Source organism: Beta vulgaris, chromosome 1 (assembly GCF_026745355.1).
Source record: "Beta vulgaris subsp. vulgaris cultivar EL10 chromosome 1, EL10.2, whole genome shotgun sequence".
In the NCBI taxonomy this organism is placed as follows: Eukaryota; Viridiplantae; Streptophyta; class Magnoliopsida; order Caryophyllales; family Amaranthaceae; genus Beta; species Beta vulgaris.
The window spans coordinates 55,477,751-55,499,154 of record NC_079202.1 but is presented as its reverse complement, the minus strand read 5'-3'; the positions used below and the strand labels follow the sequence as shown (position 1 = coordinate 55,499,154).

General features: G+C 33.1%; 1 protein-coding gene and 1 long non-coding RNA gene across 2 annotated transcripts; both read left to right on the top strand.

Annotated features, from left to right (window-relative positions):
• The first annotated feature begins 3,861 nt into the window (after window positions 1-3,861).
• LOC104905196 (uncharacterized) lies at window positions 3,862-7,326 on the top strand. The gene is made up of 2 exons (XR_791709.3): window positions 3,862-4,200; window positions 6,931-7,326. It is a non-coding gene; the product is annotated as an uncharacterized LOC104905196 (long non-coding RNA).
• A 4,492-nt stretch (window positions 7,327-11,818) lies between these two features.
• Window positions 11,819-21,404, top strand: LOC104905197 (ent-kaurenoic acid oxidase 2). Its single transcript, XM_010693650.4, has 8 exons — window positions 11,819-12,190; window positions 18,160-18,637; window positions 18,872-19,138; window positions 19,285-19,374; window positions 20,135-20,213; window positions 20,406-20,512; window positions 20,619-20,740; window positions 21,082-21,404. Exons 1-8 carry the CDS (start codon window positions 11,958-11,960, stop codon window positions 21,170-21,172), a joined length of 1,467 nt encoding a protein of 488 aa, XP_010691952.2. The 5' UTR covers window positions 11,819-11,957; the 3' UTR covers window positions 21,173-21,404.

The following is a 21,404-nucleotide window of genomic DNA, read 5'->3' as shown; positions in this document are numbered from 1 at the left end:
ACTATTTCTAAACGGAAGAAGTATAAAACAACATCATATATGCGACGTGATGTTTATAAAACGATATGTGGCACGTGTAATTGGACAATTGTTTGTTGCCACGTGTTCGTATCATCTATACTTATAACTTCTTCCTATTTTCGAGTCCTCTCAGATTGTACTTTGAGTAAAGATTTGTGATTGCAAATCATAATCAGGACCTGTTCTCTTCGGCATAAAACAGCTGAACTGAAATGAACTAATCTGAACTGAACTGAAATGAATAGTGATATGTGAGAGTAAAAATATTGTCAAGAGCTGAACTGAACTGAACTGGTCTGATCTGAACTGAACTGAATTGAACTGAATTGAACTGAACTGAAAATAAGCTGGGGAGAACAGGCCCTCAATTGTGCTACTTGTTATATTATGCTATTTGTAATAGAAGGAAAGTACAATTCAAATAAATTATCACTACTACTAGATTCATATTATAACTAGCATTTTTTACACGCATATATATTAACATTTTTTTCTCAATTAGTTATTTATCAGTGTTATAAAAAAATTGATTTGAGCAAATATTTATGATTACTTTTTATTTTTTAATATTTTTTTCTTAAATCAATATTTTCTTAGTTTTTTTTTTTACTTATTTTTTCATCATTATTCAAATATAGGATTGAAAGAAGAAAAATATAAAACAGAAGAAAACTTGTTCTCAAATAAAGTGGAAAAATTCATGTATCAGGTTCAATTGGTGAATATAAGTGATTACTGATTAATAATCAACATTAGGTTTAAAAATATTATTAGTATAATTATTAATATGAAATTCAAGTTCTTATATTTTCTTCTACTTGTGTTAATCAAGTTATATTGTTAATTTAAATTTTTGATAAGAGTTTTCACACATATATAAAATGAAGAAATCACTCTCCTTAATTTAATATTTATTGAAATTCAAATTCAATTATAATATTAACTTGTTCAGTATATATGTCAAGTAGAAAGAAGAAAAAAATATTTAATATATATGCAATTTATAATTAAATTCATTAAAGGTATATCGGACCTTTTTGTAATGGGGACACTATTTTCTTTCTCCTTTCACTTATATAATAGAGATTACTAGACGTGTAGTATTGTATTATTCAACAAAAGAAATCAAATTCTTTACTTTAATCTTTTTGTGAGTTAAACGTTTTACAATAACAAGGTTTTTCTTAAAAGAGAAATGTGATTAAATAAATAGTTCTATTTTTGAAATGTTCCACAATAATTGGAACATATTGTTTTGGGTAAGTTTAAATATAAGGAAAATCATACTTAATTATTGATCACATGAGCTATATCTCATACTTTTTCTCATTTTGTTTGATTTCAATGTCATTTTTATATGTTACACGTAGAGGTGGCTATTTGGCAGGCTTAACCAGACCTAGCTCTCCGTAAAAAGATCGACTCGGTCCGACAGACGACTGTGTTTTAATCGGCTCAAAATCGAACAACCACACAGGTTCTCGTTGGCCAAATTGATGAGTGAGGAAACCATCCGGACTTAGTCATGAATCAGATTGTGAACCACGCTCGCCCCTTAATCAAACCGTAAACCGTACTCCATCCTAAACTGGCCCTTCAAACCAGTCGAAAAAATGCATAAAAATACTTTATCGTCGACCAATTATAAAAAACACTAGCGTATATGAACGATATTGAAAATTAAAATGCTAGTGCATATACAATTAAAATTTAAAAATTAAAACGCATTTTCATTTACGCAATAAAGAGAACATCGAACTGGCGGGGAAAATCTAAACTAGCACAACCCGACCCAAGTGCTAATTCGGACTGAACTGACGCATAATTGATTAAAGTGAGAGAAAATAAAACCCTAAACCTAAACTGTACCGAATCGATCAACTGAACATCCCAATTCAAATTCATGCCAAGCTGAGCTAACCCGACCTACAAACCGGTCCTAAATTGGCCAGCCCGACTCGTGGCCATGTCTTTCAAGTATTTCCTCCGTTTTTTATTAGATGTTACACTTTTCAAATCACGGACTCCTAGGTAATTTTTGGAGAAGAGAGAGATAGAGAGAATGAAAAACAAAAGGGTCTCATGTGAATATGTGATAGGAGAGAGATAGAGAGAAGTTATAACCCAAAATAAAAGTGTAACATCTAATTTAAAACTTCCTGAAATAGAAAGTGTAACATCTAAAAACGGAGGAAGTATTAATAATGCCTCAACATCCCCAAGTTAGTGAACAAGGGAAGAAAAGTACAAAGTAACGTAACCTAGGGGATACTCCTATAGTCTGTCCTATCTCCTTATTCCATAAAATGATGTGGAATCTACGTGTAGTGTTTTGTTTTTTATCCGACCGTCCAAGACCGTACCCTTTTATTATATTTAACTCCGTGTTTGGTCGTGTAGGAAAACCAACCATTCAACTAATAGGACATGAGGTTTCTAGGCTATTTTTTTTTTTTTTTTGACGAGGCAATTATAAGATGGATATTAAATTGTTATTTATAATAGATCTATTCGTAAATTAACTACTAGTACTCCACTTACCTTTAGTTCGTCAAAGTTTTAAGAGGTGGTACTCAAGACACAAACATTAAGTAAAACACTAAAACTATTTAGAGAATGGTATGGACTGCATCAAATTGCAACAATTGTTTTTTTTTTTTTTTTTTTTATGGATTGGATTGATTTGCAATGTCAAATTTTTAGGTCGGTTTGCGATTTTAACCTAACTTCGGTTTAAGGTTTGAGTTGTGTTTTGATATTTTAAAACCAAAACACAAAATTAATTCGTTTTATCGTTTAACAATAAATCGTAAAAAAGCCGAACCATATACTGTTAGACTTTGATCCCGTGACTTCAAGTTCATTAACTAAAGTTTTAACCACTAGACCGAGTGGTATTCAACATTATCATTTTAAAGTACAATATTAATAAATGAAAATTTTCCTTACCCATGACATAGTCCGGATCTAATAACTACTTTCAACCCATTACGAGCTGAATTTTTTGGTTGATTTAGAGTAAGTTTACCACAATTAATAAAAAAACAGTTATGATAAATTACAAAATATTTATTGCAAAAGAAACCATTTAACACAATAAATATGGGTACTATGATATTATTTAATTTTTTAAAAATGTGTATATCCCAAACCGCACCAAATCCAAATCAACCTATAGTAAATATGGGTACCAAGTACCACAACACTGATAAGCGCATACCCGATATTTGTAAATACCGGGGCAAAGTTGTAAATAAATACAACTTTTCCTTTTTTTTTTGGGTTTTTACTTACATATTTTAATGATCTGATTTACATTATAGTTGATCTGATTCACATTGTAGTTGATCTGATTCATATAATAGTTGATCTGATTTCTCTCCAACATGATCAGAGTTGTCTAAGTCAACTTTTTTTTGTCTTTTTCTGACAAAATTACTAACATACCGGGTGTGGACACTGTTGGCCCATACCGGGTATGCACATATACTTTTTCCCAAGTACCAATGCTTTCTCAATAGTCAATAGTCAATAGTCAATAGTAAATACTCCCTCCGTCCCAAATTATTTGCTACATTTGCTTTATCACAAAGACCAAGGAGGGAGTGGGGACCATTGTCATAACAAGAATTAACAAAAAAGCAACTAGGTAAATTGTGGGACCTATGTATAATATATGGAAATATTTACAAAAACCAAGGAGTGAGTGATGACAAATTTGTAAATAAAGTGTGGGACCTATGTACTATATATGAAAATAGTTACAAATGTAGCAAATAAATTGGGACACACCTAAATGGCAAAATGTAGCAAATAAATTGAGACGGAGGGAGTAGCAAATAGTGGATATATTTTTGTCCTTGAAGCGATTCCTTACAAAAAAGAATGCAATCAAGTTGCATTTCCTCAATTTGTGCCTTATTTTACTACCCAATTTGCAAATTCTAGAAAGAAATTAGCTGTAATTGTTCATCCAAATTGATACCAAGTTGGCTATAATTGACCAGTATCAAATTTTATAAATATACTACTACTCTTATGTGTTATCGCAATAAGATAATCACGTGTGCCACGCTATTCTTAGTTCTTACATAGTACCCCTTCCATTTTCCATATCTTTCAAATATCCTCTCTTTTCTCTCTCTATCTCTCTGTTTTTTCCATTGACCTTTACTACAGGTATGTTTATACTACTTTTCTCTCTTTAATGGGGTTCAAATCTTGAATTATTCATTCTTCTTTTCATTTCATTTCTTCATGCTGCTTTTTCTTTCTTTAATAATTACATATGGGTGGGTGAAATCAGTTTTTTGTGCAATGAAGGAGGAATTACAACTCTGTTTATGCTAAATTTGGTATAGATTACATATGGGTTTTGTACCAATTTCTTCTTTTGTGTTGAGTCTTAAGAAAATGATGTAAAGATTGTTGACATTTTTTCTGAATTAGTCCCAAATGATTTGTGTAAGAATATGAGCAAGTTACAAGTTTGGAATTTTCATGCAAACAGCATCAGAATAAAGTGTGTTTGGAAAAGATATTAAAACAATGGAGGTTTCTTTAATGCATTAATTGAAGCTGTTATATGTTTAACTTTATCCCTGATTTGTTAGAGATTGTGTTGTTTGGCAATCGGTTAGCAGCTGATAGCTATGTATTAGTATATGAACTCTATATCTAGGAGGTAATATATGAGTATGCTAGCAAATCGTCGGATTTATGTTACACCCAAGACGCACTCTTTCTTAAATCGTCATTAACTATTGGGTAAGGTCGTAAGGAGACACAATAATGCGAAGGTAGATGTCTAAGAAGTGACTTATTTTAAATTATTTTGAGTGGCAAGGTATTTGGTGGATCTTAGGCTTCGTTTGGTAGGTAGGGTGTAAAACGTTTTCCTGAAAAATTGTTTTCCTCTATTTTCAGTTTTACATTGTTTGGTTGGTAAAAGAGTGTAAAACCATTTTTCCTTGGGGTAAAATTACTCTCACAGTGATGGAAAACCATTTTCCCTTCAAAATGAAGGGAAAACTGTTTTCCTTAGCTCTCTTGTATACTCCTCTTACTACTTCCTTACTTTTCCTTTCATTTCATCATTTTTCTTACATGGAACCAAACAACGAAAAACTAATTTTGGAATTGTGTTTTACATTGTAAATTATTTTTCATGAAAATCATTTTACACTGTAAATGTTTTACGCCCTATCAAACGGAGCCTTAATCATAGAGCTAATTTAAGTTTCATGTGAGAAAATGAGTCATAATTAGGATTTGTTTATGCAATTCCCAAAATTATGATATGCTAATACCAATACTACAATGTACTCCATAATTTGCATTGCCATTTGTTGGGCTACTTCTATGAAGTGACAGCTTGAATTGTTTGTTAGGTTAAAGATGTTATAACAAGTTAATTTTGGGTAATGTATGAGGTGGATTTATGGGAAAGATAAGTCTAAAATTGTCCTCATTCAGTGGTGGCAATGTCATCAACTTCAATTTGCACCACTTTTCATTTGGCATCTGCAATTAGGACAGCACTGTTTTGTTAGCATCCAAAAATCTAAGCAACTTGTGAGTTTTGATTCTTGTGGTGTGTTTAATAGACAGTAAAAAAGAGACTAAAGATATTGAATTTTAGCTTTTGTGAGAAAAGATCGATGTCAATGTTCATGATAATGCTTGTCCACCTCCAAACATTTCCTTCTCGTCATAAAAATTTATTGCATCTGTTACTGCTTTCTAAAGTACCAATGAAAAATTCTGAAGAAAAACTCGTGTTTGAGGATAAAGTTCCATTAGAACAAACATTGGCCCGGTTTTTTCTTATAGATATATTTAAAAGTCATTACAAGTACCTCAAGGAGCTGGTTGGTTTGAGTGTCTGTGTGTGTTTGTCCATCTTATGACTTAGATGTCTTGTATTTCTTGAAAAAGTGATTCGATTGATGGGATTTGGTATGATACTTATGAGATTGATGGGCTCGATGAGATTAATATTCAAATCTTTTTTCTTAGAATATATTGATTTGAACCCATTAATGGAACTACCACCCACTAGCATGTTGTCGTCAGAAGCAGATTCCCATATATCTTATAGGGAATCTCCTAATTGTTCCAAAGCAACCAAAAAGAGATTCTTTAACAAGAAGATATTCGGTTCCGATCTAGGATACCTATCCAGAAGTGTGTGTTTGTCCATCTTTTTGCCATGTGTTTGTTGTTGGTTACTAATGTTATTTCTAGTCCTGTTTGCGTGTATAATGATCTACATGGTCCTCTTGAACCATGGCTGTGATTTGGAATTCTGCATCATGCTAGATAACCCAAATTAGATTATTCATTCTTGGCATTGCTTTTTTCTTTTTTCACATTAATAGAGCTGATCAACATTGTATCGAACCCACATATACAGTAGAAATGTAGGGGGTTAGGCACCATTCTGTGACCAGGTCTCGACCGAGTTTTCAGCAATTTTACAGGATTTAGTTACATTTTCTAGTCCCAAAATGAGTTTTTGGTTGGTCTATATTAGCCATAAGCGTGAGCCAACCTAATTTTATAGGATTAGGGATATAAGATCCCAGCCCACTCCCTTGGCCCAATATTTGGCCACTTTTTGCGCAAAAGCCTGGCATCACCTCTCTTTCATACCACCTCTGTAATTTTTTTTTAGATGCAAGCATGCAACATTTGATTATTTTTAATCCACTCATAAAAAAGGCAAATGTTGCATCTAAAGAAAACAAAGGTAGTGTGAAGTTGTTTATCATTATGAACTTATTTTAGTCGTAAATTGAACTTGCGTAGCTATTCTAGCTAGCTTATTATATTGTTATCACTGATCAATTGACTGTATAACTGTATTACCCAGAATGTGGATGCTAAGTTTTGTTAAAATGTCTGCAGCACACTAGGCAGTTAAAATTGTAATGGCTGAGATCAAGAAGATGCCTACTGAGGAAGCGACTCGTGAATCGCTCATTGCGCTATCTTACTCGTTACCTGATAAGTCTCCTAACTCGCCTGATTCTTCAGAGAAGATGACTGAAGTTGATAATGGAGTAACTGATCACAAGAAGAATGGAAATAGCGTGGACTATTGGTCTGATTTGATTTCTTTGTCCTACACATCACCAGATGCTGTAATGCAACCTGAAGTTATAAGTTAGGGCTAAGATCGTATATTATATAGTCTAAATATGTAAACATTGTATGCATGGTTACTCTAACTACTAAACACTGTTTGGTTAAGCTTCATATGATTTGACCAAAAAAATATGAATACTAGTCTCGTTTTATTGATGTCTGTTGGAACTTGGAAGATGGAAATTACATTCTGGTCATAATGTAGCTGACACCTTCAGCTGTATAATTTGTAGTGTACTTACATTTTTTGCGTCTTATATCATAATCTTCGAAAGTAGAAGCTAATGAACTCAAATCTCACACACCCTTTTCAAATTTTGAATTGTCATACGATAGAGTCCCAAATAAAACTTGCAAGTGTAGGAAAATATTCATAATTAAGAGTTCGGAATCATTATGGATTCCACAAATATTCGCAATTAAGAGTTCGAAATCATTATTGAATCCACAACGATTGTACTATATAAGAGTGTGATGACTGCAACAAATTCAGGTGGTGGCCAGGCATCGCTAGGCAAAAGGATAGGGATGACAATATCGAAGAACTAGTGGCAAAAAAAAGTCAACTTAGAGAAGGAAATGATGTATTTGAGGAAGAAATTCAAGCAACAACACAAGTGTTTACAAGCGGCTAGCAAAACAGGCATTGTCATACTTGTTATGCTTTTATTTGTAATGAAGAACTAAATCTTAATGTACGAAATTGCGTAAATTGTCAGAATTAAGATTTTAATTGCAGCGTTCAATCAAAAACAGTATTGGTAAAAGATTATGGTATATACATAAGAGACAAAAAAAGGTAAGGAGACTACAAATAATACTGATTGAGGTTTTTAAATAGCAACCTAAACAATGCCCAAAAGCTACACTACGAAAGTTATGAAAAAAATTACCTGTAACAAGTACTTTTAGTACATTATTGATAAACCTCAAGAGTATTTAATGCATTAAGTTTGCACCCCTAATATTAAACTGGTGTCATTACTCAGTCATGACTTTTGGTGCATATATCGAAAATTTCAGGAATATTTGGTACATTTCTAAAACAAAAGCACCTAAAATCTGTCATTTTGTTGGGAGGTGGACTTGACTTCTTCGTAGTCACCTGCATGAAAACTTTTACAATAATAACTCATAATAGAATTGCATAGAACTACATCATTGGACTGGGCCTAAGGCCCATAAATCATATACTTCTAATCATCAACTTGACACACCTAACACCTTCATTCTAAACCCACCAATTAAGACTTCTTAAAAAAGGTTTAGCCATCTAAGAAAATGCTCCATCCTTTTTTTAACTTACTATATATATATATATATATTTTATTTTTATTAGAGAACTCTTACCTCATTAGTACATGAAAGAAGACAAATATGATATGAGGTCTTGTTAAATTTGTCTTATAATATCAACTTTTATAACATATAATAATTATCTTAATTAATAAAAGATATTAAGGGTCAAAAATATTGAAGATCGTACATAAGTAAATGTAGTAAGTAAAAAAGACAAGAGGAGTAAGAAATTAAGAGAATTAGTGTTTCTTCCAATTGATATCTGAAGAGACTTTGATGGCAGAGGCTATAAATCCAATTGTACTACTAAGAATTTAAAAAATTCTTCTTCGGTTTCGATATAGATTTTACGGTTTTGTCAATTAAAAAAATGTTACAATGCCTGTTAGATACTACTAAAGTCAAAGAGTATCAACCTCTTCCATCAGCCAGCCGAGGTTTGCATCCACCATCATCAGCACTAAGCCACTAACCAGCGACGCGCCCCTTTCTACGCGCTTTTATTTCGTTGTAATTTATGTTTGTATCAGGTGGATTGTACGCGCTCTTAAAGCTCCTTTAAATTATGTATTTGTTTTTGTTTTAGTTTGGATTGTATTAGCATTAGGTTGTACTTCCTCTTTTAATTAATGTACGATTTTTCGATGTCAAAAAAAAAAAGTCAAAGAGTATGAGTCTTTTATTATCTATCTCTATTATATAAGTCAAGGGAGGAGGTGTGGTGTCCTCTTTTGAAGTGACTAAAATACCCTCTAATAATTTAAAACAATAATTTTCTTTTTATGAAAAATTGAAAATTGAGAATCAATGACTTGCCGTATGAGTAGGTCAAAAATGGAATATGCAATACCATTAATAACTTGAAAAACTAGATTGACACAATCAATTCACGAAATCAATTAGAATTTTCAACCAAAAAAAGTTAGCAATATATCGTGATAACATAATATTTTATATTTACAAAGTTCAAACAATGTGGTTTATTAACATTTATAATTGTTAAAGAACTATACTAAAGTTGCTGAAAAGAAAATTATTAAATTATCGACCAAATTTTACAGTGACGGTATTGAACAATTAAAAATCATTCGCCTTTAATTTAAAAAGATAATAACATGATATACGGAAGAACCTCAATAATTTACATCACTATCCAAATAATTTTAGATAAAAAAAACATGTTCATATATATATAACTACATAAGATTGTCCACGCACGCATCGCGTGCATATGCAACTAGTACTATTATATTAAAAGGTGTTCTAAACTATGGAACGGCGCCACGTAAACTAGTTATTTTTTAAATCCTGTGGTGCAAAATACATTTTGGATCTATAAGGAGGATAGCTTTCCTTATTATGGTCCACATTTCGGAAGCAAGTGATAGACTGATAGTTGCAGTTCTGGTAGCTTTAGCCTTTAGTGTATCAAATTTGGTGGGTGAGGAATGTGCCTTTTTGGAATAGCAAAGTTTGGCATATAGATAAAGTTGTACAGGAGGTGATCGATGAAAAAAAAGATAGTATAGATAGAATTCTTTCATTTTTGCCCCAAAAGAGATTACACAGAGATATAGATTGGTTTAGCTCATGATTTATGAGTGGATTCTGGGTTTTGTAAAATGACAGCTCGTCATTGTTGGTTCTCTATCCTTGCTTTTTGCCACGTTCATGCAAAGATATAGATTGTTAATGATTATAAGTAGAGGTGGTCATTAGGCAGTAACCTGACTCAACCCTAAACCGACCCGTCAAAAGATCAACACAGCTTGCAACTTCAGATGATTGGGTCCGAACCGACCCAAAACTGGACAATAAAATAGGTTCTCGTGGTCAGATAGATGAGTGAGGAAACCGGTCCGGCCCTAGCCATGAATCGGACAGTTAACCACACTCAGACATGGATCATACCGTAAATCGTACTCAGCACTGAACCGACCCGTCAAACCAATGGAGAAAATGCATAAAAATACTTCATCGTCGCTCGGCCCAGTTATAGAAACACTAGTGTAGATGGACGATATCAAAAATTATTTATTGCAAATGCTAGTGCAGATACAATTAAAATTTAAAAATAAAACGCATTTTCATTTACGTGAAAAAGAAACACCAAACCGATTGGGCCATAACTGAACTGGCCCAGCCCGACACGAGCCATGAACCAAATCGAACAAGTTCAGGTTTGAGAAAACCTAACCCTGGACCTAAACTAAACCGGAGCTGTTAGCTGATCGGTCCAATTCAAGTTAATGCTAAGTTGAACTAGCTCGACCTACGAACCGACACGGAACCGGTCCAGCCGGTGGCCATGTTTAATTGTAAGTATGAAATACAACTTACTCTTATATATAGTTACACGTAAAAAAGTTTCACTTATGTGGTATTGTGGACCGTTATTGCTTCTTTCTCTCTTTATTTCTCTTAGTTTACCTGTCATTTCTATGTGCGATACTTATTTATATGCGGAAGATATATAAATCAAGAATGACTATAACTATTATTTCAACTATTAAAGAACAATGTGGTGAGGGAAAATAATTTATCTTGGCATATGTATTCTATAACTATTGGATTTTTTTTTTTCAATTTTTTCTACTCTAATTTCGGTTTTAGGTATGTGATCCTAAACCCGCTACTAATCGTACATTTAACTTAGTTGTGGTTCACATTGGAAGTGAAATTAACTAGTTCCAACTTAAGTATTTGAAACCACCAAATATGCTCCCAAAGAATCCACAATTGGGAGTTCCTAATTACTAATTAGTTTTGATACTGGTGTTGAAATCTTTGCTCACCCCTAGATACAAGTCCTTTATCTAATTATCACTTAACCCATTTCATCATATAATTGTAGTAAATGCGAAATCAACATTATTTCAAGATAAGAAGAAGCGCCTTAATCGGACCGAAATCTCGCACATGTCAACTTGGTCGAGGTTTGCAAGCAAGACCTCTTGGAAGTAGGGGGGAATGGTAAGGGGAGATCCCCACCTCCAAAATACTTCTAATAGTGTTTAATCCCACAATATCAAGATTGTGAGATACAAACTAAACCACTAACCAAATACTACTTGGTAAAGCGAAATCAACATGCAAACTATGTAAGAAGAACATCTCAAATACAAGATTATGCCATATAAAACCCAAAACATCTATAAACATCCCAAAACAAAAGACGAGTAAACTAAAAAAAAACAAGTAAACTAATAAAAATCGGAAAAAATACTATTTAAAAATACTAAGTGGAATGAACAAGGACAATATGCTTGAACAGGAAACCAAAACAGAGGGGATGAAATATAATTTATAGAACCAGACAAACCAACAAGGCAAACAAAAGCTTTCTCATCATCTATATAAGCTAATCTTTGCTCCCTTTTTTATTTAACTAAAAAAATCTCTCCACCTCCAAAGCATCTTTTTCCCTTACCTTAATTTCTTACCCTTTTTAAATACATTTTTCCTACACTTACAAAATTCTGAAAAACATGGAGTTAAATTTGATTTCATGGGTAACAGTTTTAATATTGGGGTTAATTTGGGTGGTAAATTTGGTGCTTAAAAGAGTAAATATTTGGTTGTATGAATCAAAACTTGGGGTAAAAAGACATAATTTACCACCAGGTGATCTGGGCTTGCCTTTGATTGGTAATATGTGGTCCTTTCTGAGAGCTTTCAAGTCTGATAATCCTGATTCATTCATCAACTCTTTCTTCATCAGGTGAAGGTCATTTTCACTTTCTCTATTTTCTAAGTTTATCTCTTTCTATATATCTTTTCTCATATTTAATTATGGCATTTTTATCTTTAGTCATTCAAAGTTCTTGTTGGTGTGACTAGTGAGTAGTGAATAGTGAGTGTGGTCTTGTGGAGCTTTATTTTGTTCTCATTTAATCAAGATTGTGTTATGTAGATTGTGGCCTTGTGGTTGTGGGGCCTTTCTTAGTGTTTTGTAGAAGATTACACTAGTTTATTAAATATGCGATTTGATATATGCAGTCGTTAAGGGTAATAATAATCTTTGAATATGTTTTTTAAAATGGTGGTATTAATATAAATTTTATGGCTAATTTTCTTATGATATAATATAGTTGATTTTTTTAATAATAAGAAAAAAGGAAATATTAAAAGATCCATCTTTCAAGGGGAATTTCTAATGCGTTGTTTATTTTATGGATTAATAATAAAAAAGTATCAATTAGATATCATACATTCACAATCCAATCAGTTGTCTTATTAGCTTCTCTAAAAGTATGCTTCATTTTCCATTGTCGGAAAACTGAGCAAAAGTTAAATGTCTGTAAACTATAGAAAATAATATATGTTATGAAATTGTTTTCCCATGTAAACCTTTTGTTTAGTATGTGGGGAAATTGGTTAAATTACTTCTTATATTTTTGCCAACTCGTATATAACTTCATATTTTTCCAATTTTAAAAATACTTTCTATGTTTTCTTATATTAATCAAGTAATGATCTATATTACATGCAAAATCTTATTAGGTTCATTTTACACATTTGTCACATATTTTACTAAGATGAAAAAATATAAAATATGTGCAAATATAAAATTTGCAAAAGAAGGTGAAAGAGTTGACCTAGTTGTAGGTGAGCCTGAAAGCAATATGCTTCGTATTGCATGTAATTGAATTACAATAAATTTATTATTCACCCATGCATAAATATCCTTTTTATATTATTTTGGAAATTTTTTTATGCGACCATATTAAGTTTGTTTTATACAACTTATTTTAACTTACCTAAATTCATCAAAATTAAGCAGAAGTATATAAATTTATTGGAAGTTATTTTATGAAGTGTTAAAAACTTATCTAACCGTATATGAACTAATATGAAATTATGTAATTTTTTTTTTTTTTTGAAATAAGTCAAAATAAATTAAACAATATATGATGTTGGAGTTATAATTTTATACCATAATTATCTTAAGAGAAAGTAGAGTAATCCAAAGAATTAAGACAGTGACTTTACCAAGAAAGAGGGTAACTCATAAAAAAATGAGGTCTGGTCCAGGGTTAGTGTGGACCGACCGACCGAGACCATACAGCCATACTAGATTTTGTTAGCAAGCCGGCAGTTAATGTCTCTATATGTTCATGTTTCTTTCTTTGTGTTTTAAGCCTTCAACAGACAATTTTTACGGCTGAAAAAGACCTTCTTGGCCCCATTTTGACTAAAACTTATACTAACATGGTTGCTAGCTTTGCTTACTTCTATTCTATCCTTGTTAGTCGGTTATTGATAGCATAGTACTCTCTAGTGTCTCTGTTTTTTTCCCGTTTCCTACCGACTTCGACGAGTGGACTAATCTCCTGTGGGAGTTTGTATGGGTATCTCAAAGGGCGGTATTTCTTTCAGTTGGGATTTTTTCCATACCCAAGTCTCAAACACGAAACCTTGATTAAGGAGCGAGAGACCCTTAACCACTCACGCCAACCCCAGTTGGTTAGTCTCTTCGTTTTTTAAAAGAACAGTCTCTTTGTTTTCTTCTAATAGTTAGACTTTGTTTTTGGACGATTCACATTATTAGCCACTTTGACTATCATTTGTGTTTCATACATGTATTTTGAAATATCAATGTTTTATAATTTTTATAAATATATCATTAAAAATATTAATGCTTAAAGTTTTGTATCAACGAGAGTGAAAAAAATAGTGTAATTAGATAAGAATAAATGGAATATTCATTTTGTTTTCATTGAATAAAGTACGTCGATCATATAGATTTAGAGCTTGAATTTTCACCAATATATAAGAATAAAACATTATTGTATAAATTTATGTTTCATTTGTTTTACTGTGTGTTTTTACAAGTAATACTATGTAATTAAATATTAATGATTGAAACTTGTATTGATAATTGTTAAAAAAACAACCCGAAAGTACGAAAAAAGAAGATTTGACCATAATTGATCGTTTGAGGTCAAAGGTTAAATAATTTAATTTTTTCCACAGGATTGAATTATTTAATCCATAACACATCAAAGATAATACTTGTAATTTATTTAAATTTTACTTTATAGAAATTGTATAGGAGTAGCATCCTATGTCAAGTCCCCTCAAAAAAAAAAAAATCCTATGTCAACAAGTGAAATACAAAAAAACAAATTCCATAGCATATCTTGATAAGATTATATAGTAGTAGCTAAAATTAGATGATTTTGACAACTCAAAAGCAAGCTTGGCCATACCATTATAGTAGTAGCAAATAGCAATTCCATGATTCCATCTCCATTCCCTATTATGGACAGATTCATTTTTATTTTCATTTGAAGAACACGTACAAACATTTTTAAGGCCATAAAAAGACTTGGAAGTTGCTTTAGCCTTTTGGAACTTGGAAGGAACGGGAGCTAACATTGTTAAGGTGTTGCAAAGCATTCGTCATTAACTCGTTGTGATCATAGGCCGGGCATCCCTTAAAAAAAATTGTCCATTGATCGAGCCGGACCAATATTTGAGCCAAATTTTTATGTCTAAAGCCCGGTATTTTGGGGCAAAATCAGACCGACAAAAATTTGGACTAAAAAATCGCATCGTGTCCGAAACCGGGCAAAAAAACTACCCAATTTTGGAAATTTTCGAGCCGAGCTAATTTGACCACCTTTAGTTTACATAAATTCACGAACGACGTCAGACGTCCAAATGCCTTCATTCTAAAAACTAGTAGGTTCTAAACAAGTTAGAAGTTTCACATTAAAAAAAAATCAATACTTTAATCTCTCTTACACTAGGGTTGAGTATGGGTCGAATACTTGAACTAATATATTATTCGACCGAGTATTTGATAACCAATAACACTTAAAACGATACTCATGAACTGAACCAAAAAGATTTTGGGTACTCGAACTTTGATTACGCGTATTTTCATATCAGATTTCAGCTACCCTATATGATACTCAAATTTGCAAACTTATAACTTTTACTCCTATTTTATATTAATTTACTTGTTATTATTAGATAACTGGGTACCCAATATTACCCTCATCCAATAAATAACTTAAATTTTGGATCGAACACCCAACCTAATAAATTTGAGTGGTTAGAGTATCCAATTATTCTGATCGATTTCTCGAGTTTTCAAATAGTACCGCTCAACCCTATCTCACACCCATGGGCCATGTTCCCCTTTCTCTCTCTTTTTGTCCACTTTCTCACACTTCTTATAAGCTCACACTAAGGCTTGCTAAAAACTTTGTACCAAAATTTGACTAATCACACATGTAGGACAATATGCCATAAATTGCTGAAACAGTGGATGGGCGGATGAATATTGAGCTTACTGCTATGGAAAAAAGGCGTGTGGTTCTCCCTCTTGTGCCTAAGCTATGGCGCGATCCGCATTTGCCTAAAACCTTCGTGGCTCATATGGATCAAAAAAAAAATAAAAAAATAAAGGCAAAAAGTGATAAGGATACGTGGAAAGTAATTATGAAAAGGAAAAGTAAAGAGCATCACGAAATTTACATTAATAGCACCTAATTGGTTAAAACGTGAATGTTAATGACACTTACCATTTTTGGTTAAGTATTATGAAGATTAACCTAATATTGTAGGAATTGCTCTAAAAATCTCTAATTTGCCAAAAGTAGAACTTGGAGTCGTAGTTGAATTCTTATACCTCTTTCGTTTCATAATATTCGGTACACTTTTCATTGTGAAAATTCACATTACTTGCTACACTTTCTTTTTGGGCAATAAATTCTCTCTATCTCTCTCCTTTCATATGGATCCATTTTCTTTTTACTATCTACCGCTTTCTTCTCAAAAAATTACCTACGAATCCGTGATTTTTATTTTATTTGGTAAGAAGAAGGTCCGGACCCCGCTCGGGTTTTAATGGGCCAGACACTTGAGAGTAGGGGTAAGTGAAATCCCTATCCTCAAAGTGCCACTAGTGAGGATTGAACCCGCCAACCTCAAGGTTGGCAGGGTGCTCTCCTTATTACTAGACCAAGTACTATTTGATAAGTTCGTGAATTGAAAAGTGTAGCGAGTAATATAAAATGGAAGAAGTATGTGGATTTGCAACGTGAGGGATGTGGACAATGAGGTAGTGAAAGGGAATCCGCACTTTTGTATGGGTTTTGTTCTTTTGGACCGTTTCACAGTTTCAGCCAAACACTCAATTACCAAGACTAGGATGTGTATAAGGTTAGAAATTCATGCTACTTGTTTTTACCCTATTTTTGGGGTAAGGACAAAATAAATAGGAATCAGTATAAATCAGGAAATAATAATTTGAGCCTGCAAATTTTGTCATACTGTTTTGTAGTCTATATGTGGATTAGGTGATGAGTGACGATTGACGAGGAGTGATAATGTAATACCTTTTCCTCATCCCAAAAAAAACAAAATTCTTTTTGTTATTTTAAAACGGCATATTTTGAAAGACACCGTCTCAAGTCCCATTGAGTTTTGAATTTGTTTGGTAAGAGACGACATACTTTTAAAATTAAATTTAGGCAGTAAGAGAATTAGTCCAATAGTGACTAGGTTAATTTCTTTCGATGACTAGTTTAATTCATTTAATAACTAGGTTTACTTTTACATTAAAATTAGACCGTCTCTTCTTATAATTTTTGTTGACTTTTATCTTTCTACTTTTTTGATTTCATCAAAATTACGCCAAAAGTTAAAGATAAAAATGAAAATAAAAATTATATGTTAACAAAGGTTAAATTCAAATCGTTGCAATGAAACAAAGAGGAAGTACAATGGTTGACTTTGTTGTTGCATTTCAAGTTTCAATCAATTTGCTAAATCTGAAAGTATCTTAAAAGTTGCAAACTTGCAATAGTGCGACAGGTCACAAGGGGACAACTTTTTATGATGGGTGTTAGAATCAAACTCGTAACTTCCCCGTTTAAACGTAATCTAGACATAATTGTATGATTGTATCATTTTCTTTTTTACGTTAGTTGATACATAGTGTCAAAGATTAATATATGAATGCAAAATGAAAGATTTGTTTTAAGGTTGTTCACGAAATCACGATAGACTAAATTGTATGTTTACGTGTAACAAATTTTTTTCTACTTTATTTAGAGGCTTCCTTTTTTTTCTTTATGTACTAAAAATGTGAAATCTCAAATCCTTAGACTTGTCTGAGCGTTACAGGTAGGGTTGTTTAATGTCGGATATCGGATCCGAAATCGGATCGGAGGAATTTTGATCTGAATCTGATCCAAAATTTTCGAAAATCCGAACTTTTCGGATCGGATCACCAGGTTTTCAGATTGGGTCGGATACCTGGTTTTCGGATCGGATCACCGGATTATCGAATCGGGCCGTTGACATTTTTGAAAAATCCGATCCGAAAACCCGAATGTTTTTGGATACCCGATCCGAAATATCCGAAATTTTAAAATCAGATCGGATATCCGAAATAGCGGATCGGATCGGCGGATTTTCGGATCGGATATTTTTGAACAGCCCTAGTTACAGGCACCTTGTGTGAGATAAGGTAGCAGAATGTTGAACAAAATAATGAAATTTGATAATCAATGCCCAAAACCAATAAATTTGTGACTAATCTGTTATATTTCTAACAGTTCAATAATTGATTCTTTTCTTGTTGTCATACCTTATTCTAGGAGCATATTGATATATGTTGACATGATAAATGATGATGAATACTCCATAAGCTGATAGTTTATAGTTGGGCAGATTTGGTAAAACAGGAATATACAAGGCCTTCATGTTTGGCAGCCCTAGTATAATTGTTACAACAGCTGAAACATGCAGAAAAGTGTTAAATGATGATGAACATTTTAAGCCAGGATGGCCTCTTTCAACTGCAGAGTTGATAGGAAGGAAATCCTTTGTCTCCATTTCTTATGAAGATCATAAGCGTCTAAGGAAGATAACTTCTGCTCCCATCAATGGACATGAAGCGCTAACAAAATACATCGAATATATAGAAGACATTGTGATAACTGATCTGGACAAATGGAGTAGAATGGGTGAAATTGAGTTTCTCACACACCTTCGGAAGTTAACTTTCCGAATAATCATGTATATTTTCCTGAGCTCGGAGAGTGAACCTGTAATGGAGGCTCTAGAAAGAGAATACACAAAACTTAACTATGGTGTTAGATCTATGGCAATCAATATCCCGGGATTTGCTTACCATAAAGCACGCAAGGTATGGTTGATACCACTTATGTTCTTACTACATATAAGCTATATTGGTTGTTTTTATCCATTGATCAGCTATCTGTATTAGTTGTATAAAGATGTTTGGTAATATCGTTTTTGGTTGTTAACTGTGAGTTAACATGTTAATGACCAACTTTTTGGATAAAAAGGCCATTTCAATTAAGGATAGCTAACCATTCTCAAAAAGCTTTACTCAAACTAGTTTTTCGCTCTATACCAGGCTCGAAAGAGACTCGTGGCAGTGTTCCAATCAATAATAGATGAACGAAGGGCGCTAAAAAGGGATGGAGTAGCTATCAGAGCCAAGAAAGATATGATGGATGCTTTGCTCGAGGTTGAAGATGAAAACCGAAGAAAATTGACTGATGAAGAGATTATTGATCTTTTAGTAATGTACTTAAATGCTGGACATGAATCCTCTGGTCATACCCTGATGTGGGCTACTGTCTTATTGCAACAAAACCCTGAATTTATGCAGAAAGCTAAGGTATAACAACATTTCTAAAGTTGCACTTTAGTTTATGGCATTGTTTACTATTTTCTGTTCACATCATCTTTTCCAAAGACTAATGATTATTTTCAGGTGCTTAATTAACAAATTTAGTATGTTTGAAAACTGATAAATATTTCCAGGCTGAGCAAGAAGAGATTGTGAAAAGAAGGCCTGCAGGACAGAAAGGACTAACACTGAAAGAAACCAGACAAATGACATATCTTTCCCAGGTGAGTACTCATGAGAAATGATAATAATATCCTCAAAAGGTACTGAATTCTGTACAATAAAAGTTTGTCTTGTAAGAGACCGCCTACTTTTAAATTAAAATTAGGTAATGGTAAGCCCAATATTAAAAAGAGAATTAGCCCAATAGTGACTAAGTTAATTTCTTCCAGTCACTAGTTTAATCCATTCAATAACCACAACCATCTAGTATACCACCGCATTCACTTGCAATACCACCTTTAAAACATACTTTCCAACTCTATCACAACCATCCAAAGTACTACCATTGCACCTAGATTTGGGAATGGCTATTGTCTGGGCCAGCACCCTGACACGAGTTTGGCCTGGTCCTGCACGATGGTGGGTTGTGTATGGACATCATTCTTAAAATTTACCATGAGCTTGATGGGCAAGTCTGTTCAATGATGGACATGTGGGTCGGACCATGCATGGCAGCATGGGTCCCTAATGTGCAACATTGGCACGAGCATCGACTCATGCTGGGACCAATCCGATGAGGTAGTGCCCAAATCTAATCGCACCTATCCAAAAGGAATTAGCTTAACTAGTGAGCATGAGGAAAAGATTTATGTGGATCCCACACCAAGTGCATGTACCAATTGCGCCCTCTCGCTAGTTATTGGAGATTGTTGGAGAATGGTTATCTATATAGTCTTGCTACCACAAGTCTACAACTATTATATCTGCTAACTACTTACATTGCAAGTTTGCTAATTGTGGAGTATACATTATGACATTTAGGTAGTAGATGAAACACTTCGGTGGTTAACATTCTCATTCGTCGTCTTCCGAGAGGCAATTTCAGATGTGAAGATAAATGGTCAGTACTACATCAACTCTATAACCTTTTGCTATTCACTCCTTGTCTCCTGAGTACCCTAAAAACAGTACAGTCACTATTTTACAAGTTACATAGAGATCAACTCTTCACAAGGCATTCATTCAATCAGTAGTTTGGTTTTGTGTGCTTTTAGCATATAAGTTAGCATAAGAAAGCTGTGCATGATTTCAGGTTATACAATTCCTCAAGGATGGAAAGTGTTGGTGTGGTTTCGAACTTGTCACTTGGATCCCGAAATCTGGCCTGAACCTATGAAGTTCAATCCTTCTAGATGGAATGTAAGTTATTTCTTGTAGTTTCTTCCTCCCTTTTACCTCATTAATTGTTAAGTTTATGTAACAAAAAAAAAAAGCTGATCAACAAATGGAGTTATCTTTTCTACAGGACCTTGTCCCTAGAGCAGGAACTTTTCTTCCCTTTGGTGCTGGGAGCAGGTTATGTCCTGGAAATGATCTGGCGAAGTTAGAGATTTTGATTTTTCTTCATTATTTTCTTCTCAATTACAGGTAAACCATTTCGAAGATAATCAAATTTATGATTTATACCCTCTATTCTTTTTAATTGTTACACTTGCTTTTTCATGATTTCTAATGGACGTGTGAGACCATTCATGCACATCTCTATTTCATATTACTAATTTTATACAAAGTTGTCGTAGTATGAAACGCAGTAACATACCATAATAAATCTAACAAGACTGGTTTTGATATTTATACTAGTGAAAATTTACTGTCAAAATCTGAAAACTGTTACCATAAACGGTAAGGTGTAACGATTAAAAAGAAACAGATGTGATATTATGATGCTTTAAGTCTGATTATTTATGGTAAGATCGTGTTTTCTGCAGGCTAGAAAGAGTAAATCCTGATTGCGCGGTGCAATATTTACCACACAGAAGACCAAAAGATAACTGCTTGGCAAAAGTCATAAAGATTTGAGCTTCTTCTCAGTTGAATATGCAGAAATTGAAGCATGGATTAGTAACATAAATAAAAATGACAGATTGAGAGGCCTTTACATGAATTACATAGGGACTCAGCTTATAACAAATAACTATAGTGATAAGATTAATATTGGTAGAGTGGTCCTATGAATGTAATAAAGTATGTTGATTATGATGAATCCATTCCACTTAATTTAGTTTTTTCTTCTTCTTTTGATCAGAACTTT

Coding starts and splice junctions, on each gene's coding strand:
- LOC104905197 (XM_010693650.4), top strand. CDS start 11,958: ATGGAGTTAAATTTGATTTCATGGGTAACAGTTTTAATATTGGGGTTA. Junction 19,375..20,134: donor AAATGACATATCTTTCCCAG/GTGAGTACTCAT, acceptor TATGACATTTAG/GTAGTAGATGAAACACTTCG. Junction 20,513..20,618: donor TCAATCCTTCTAGATGGAAT/GTAAGTTATTTC, acceptor TCTTTTCTACAG/GACCTTGTCCCTAGAGCAGG.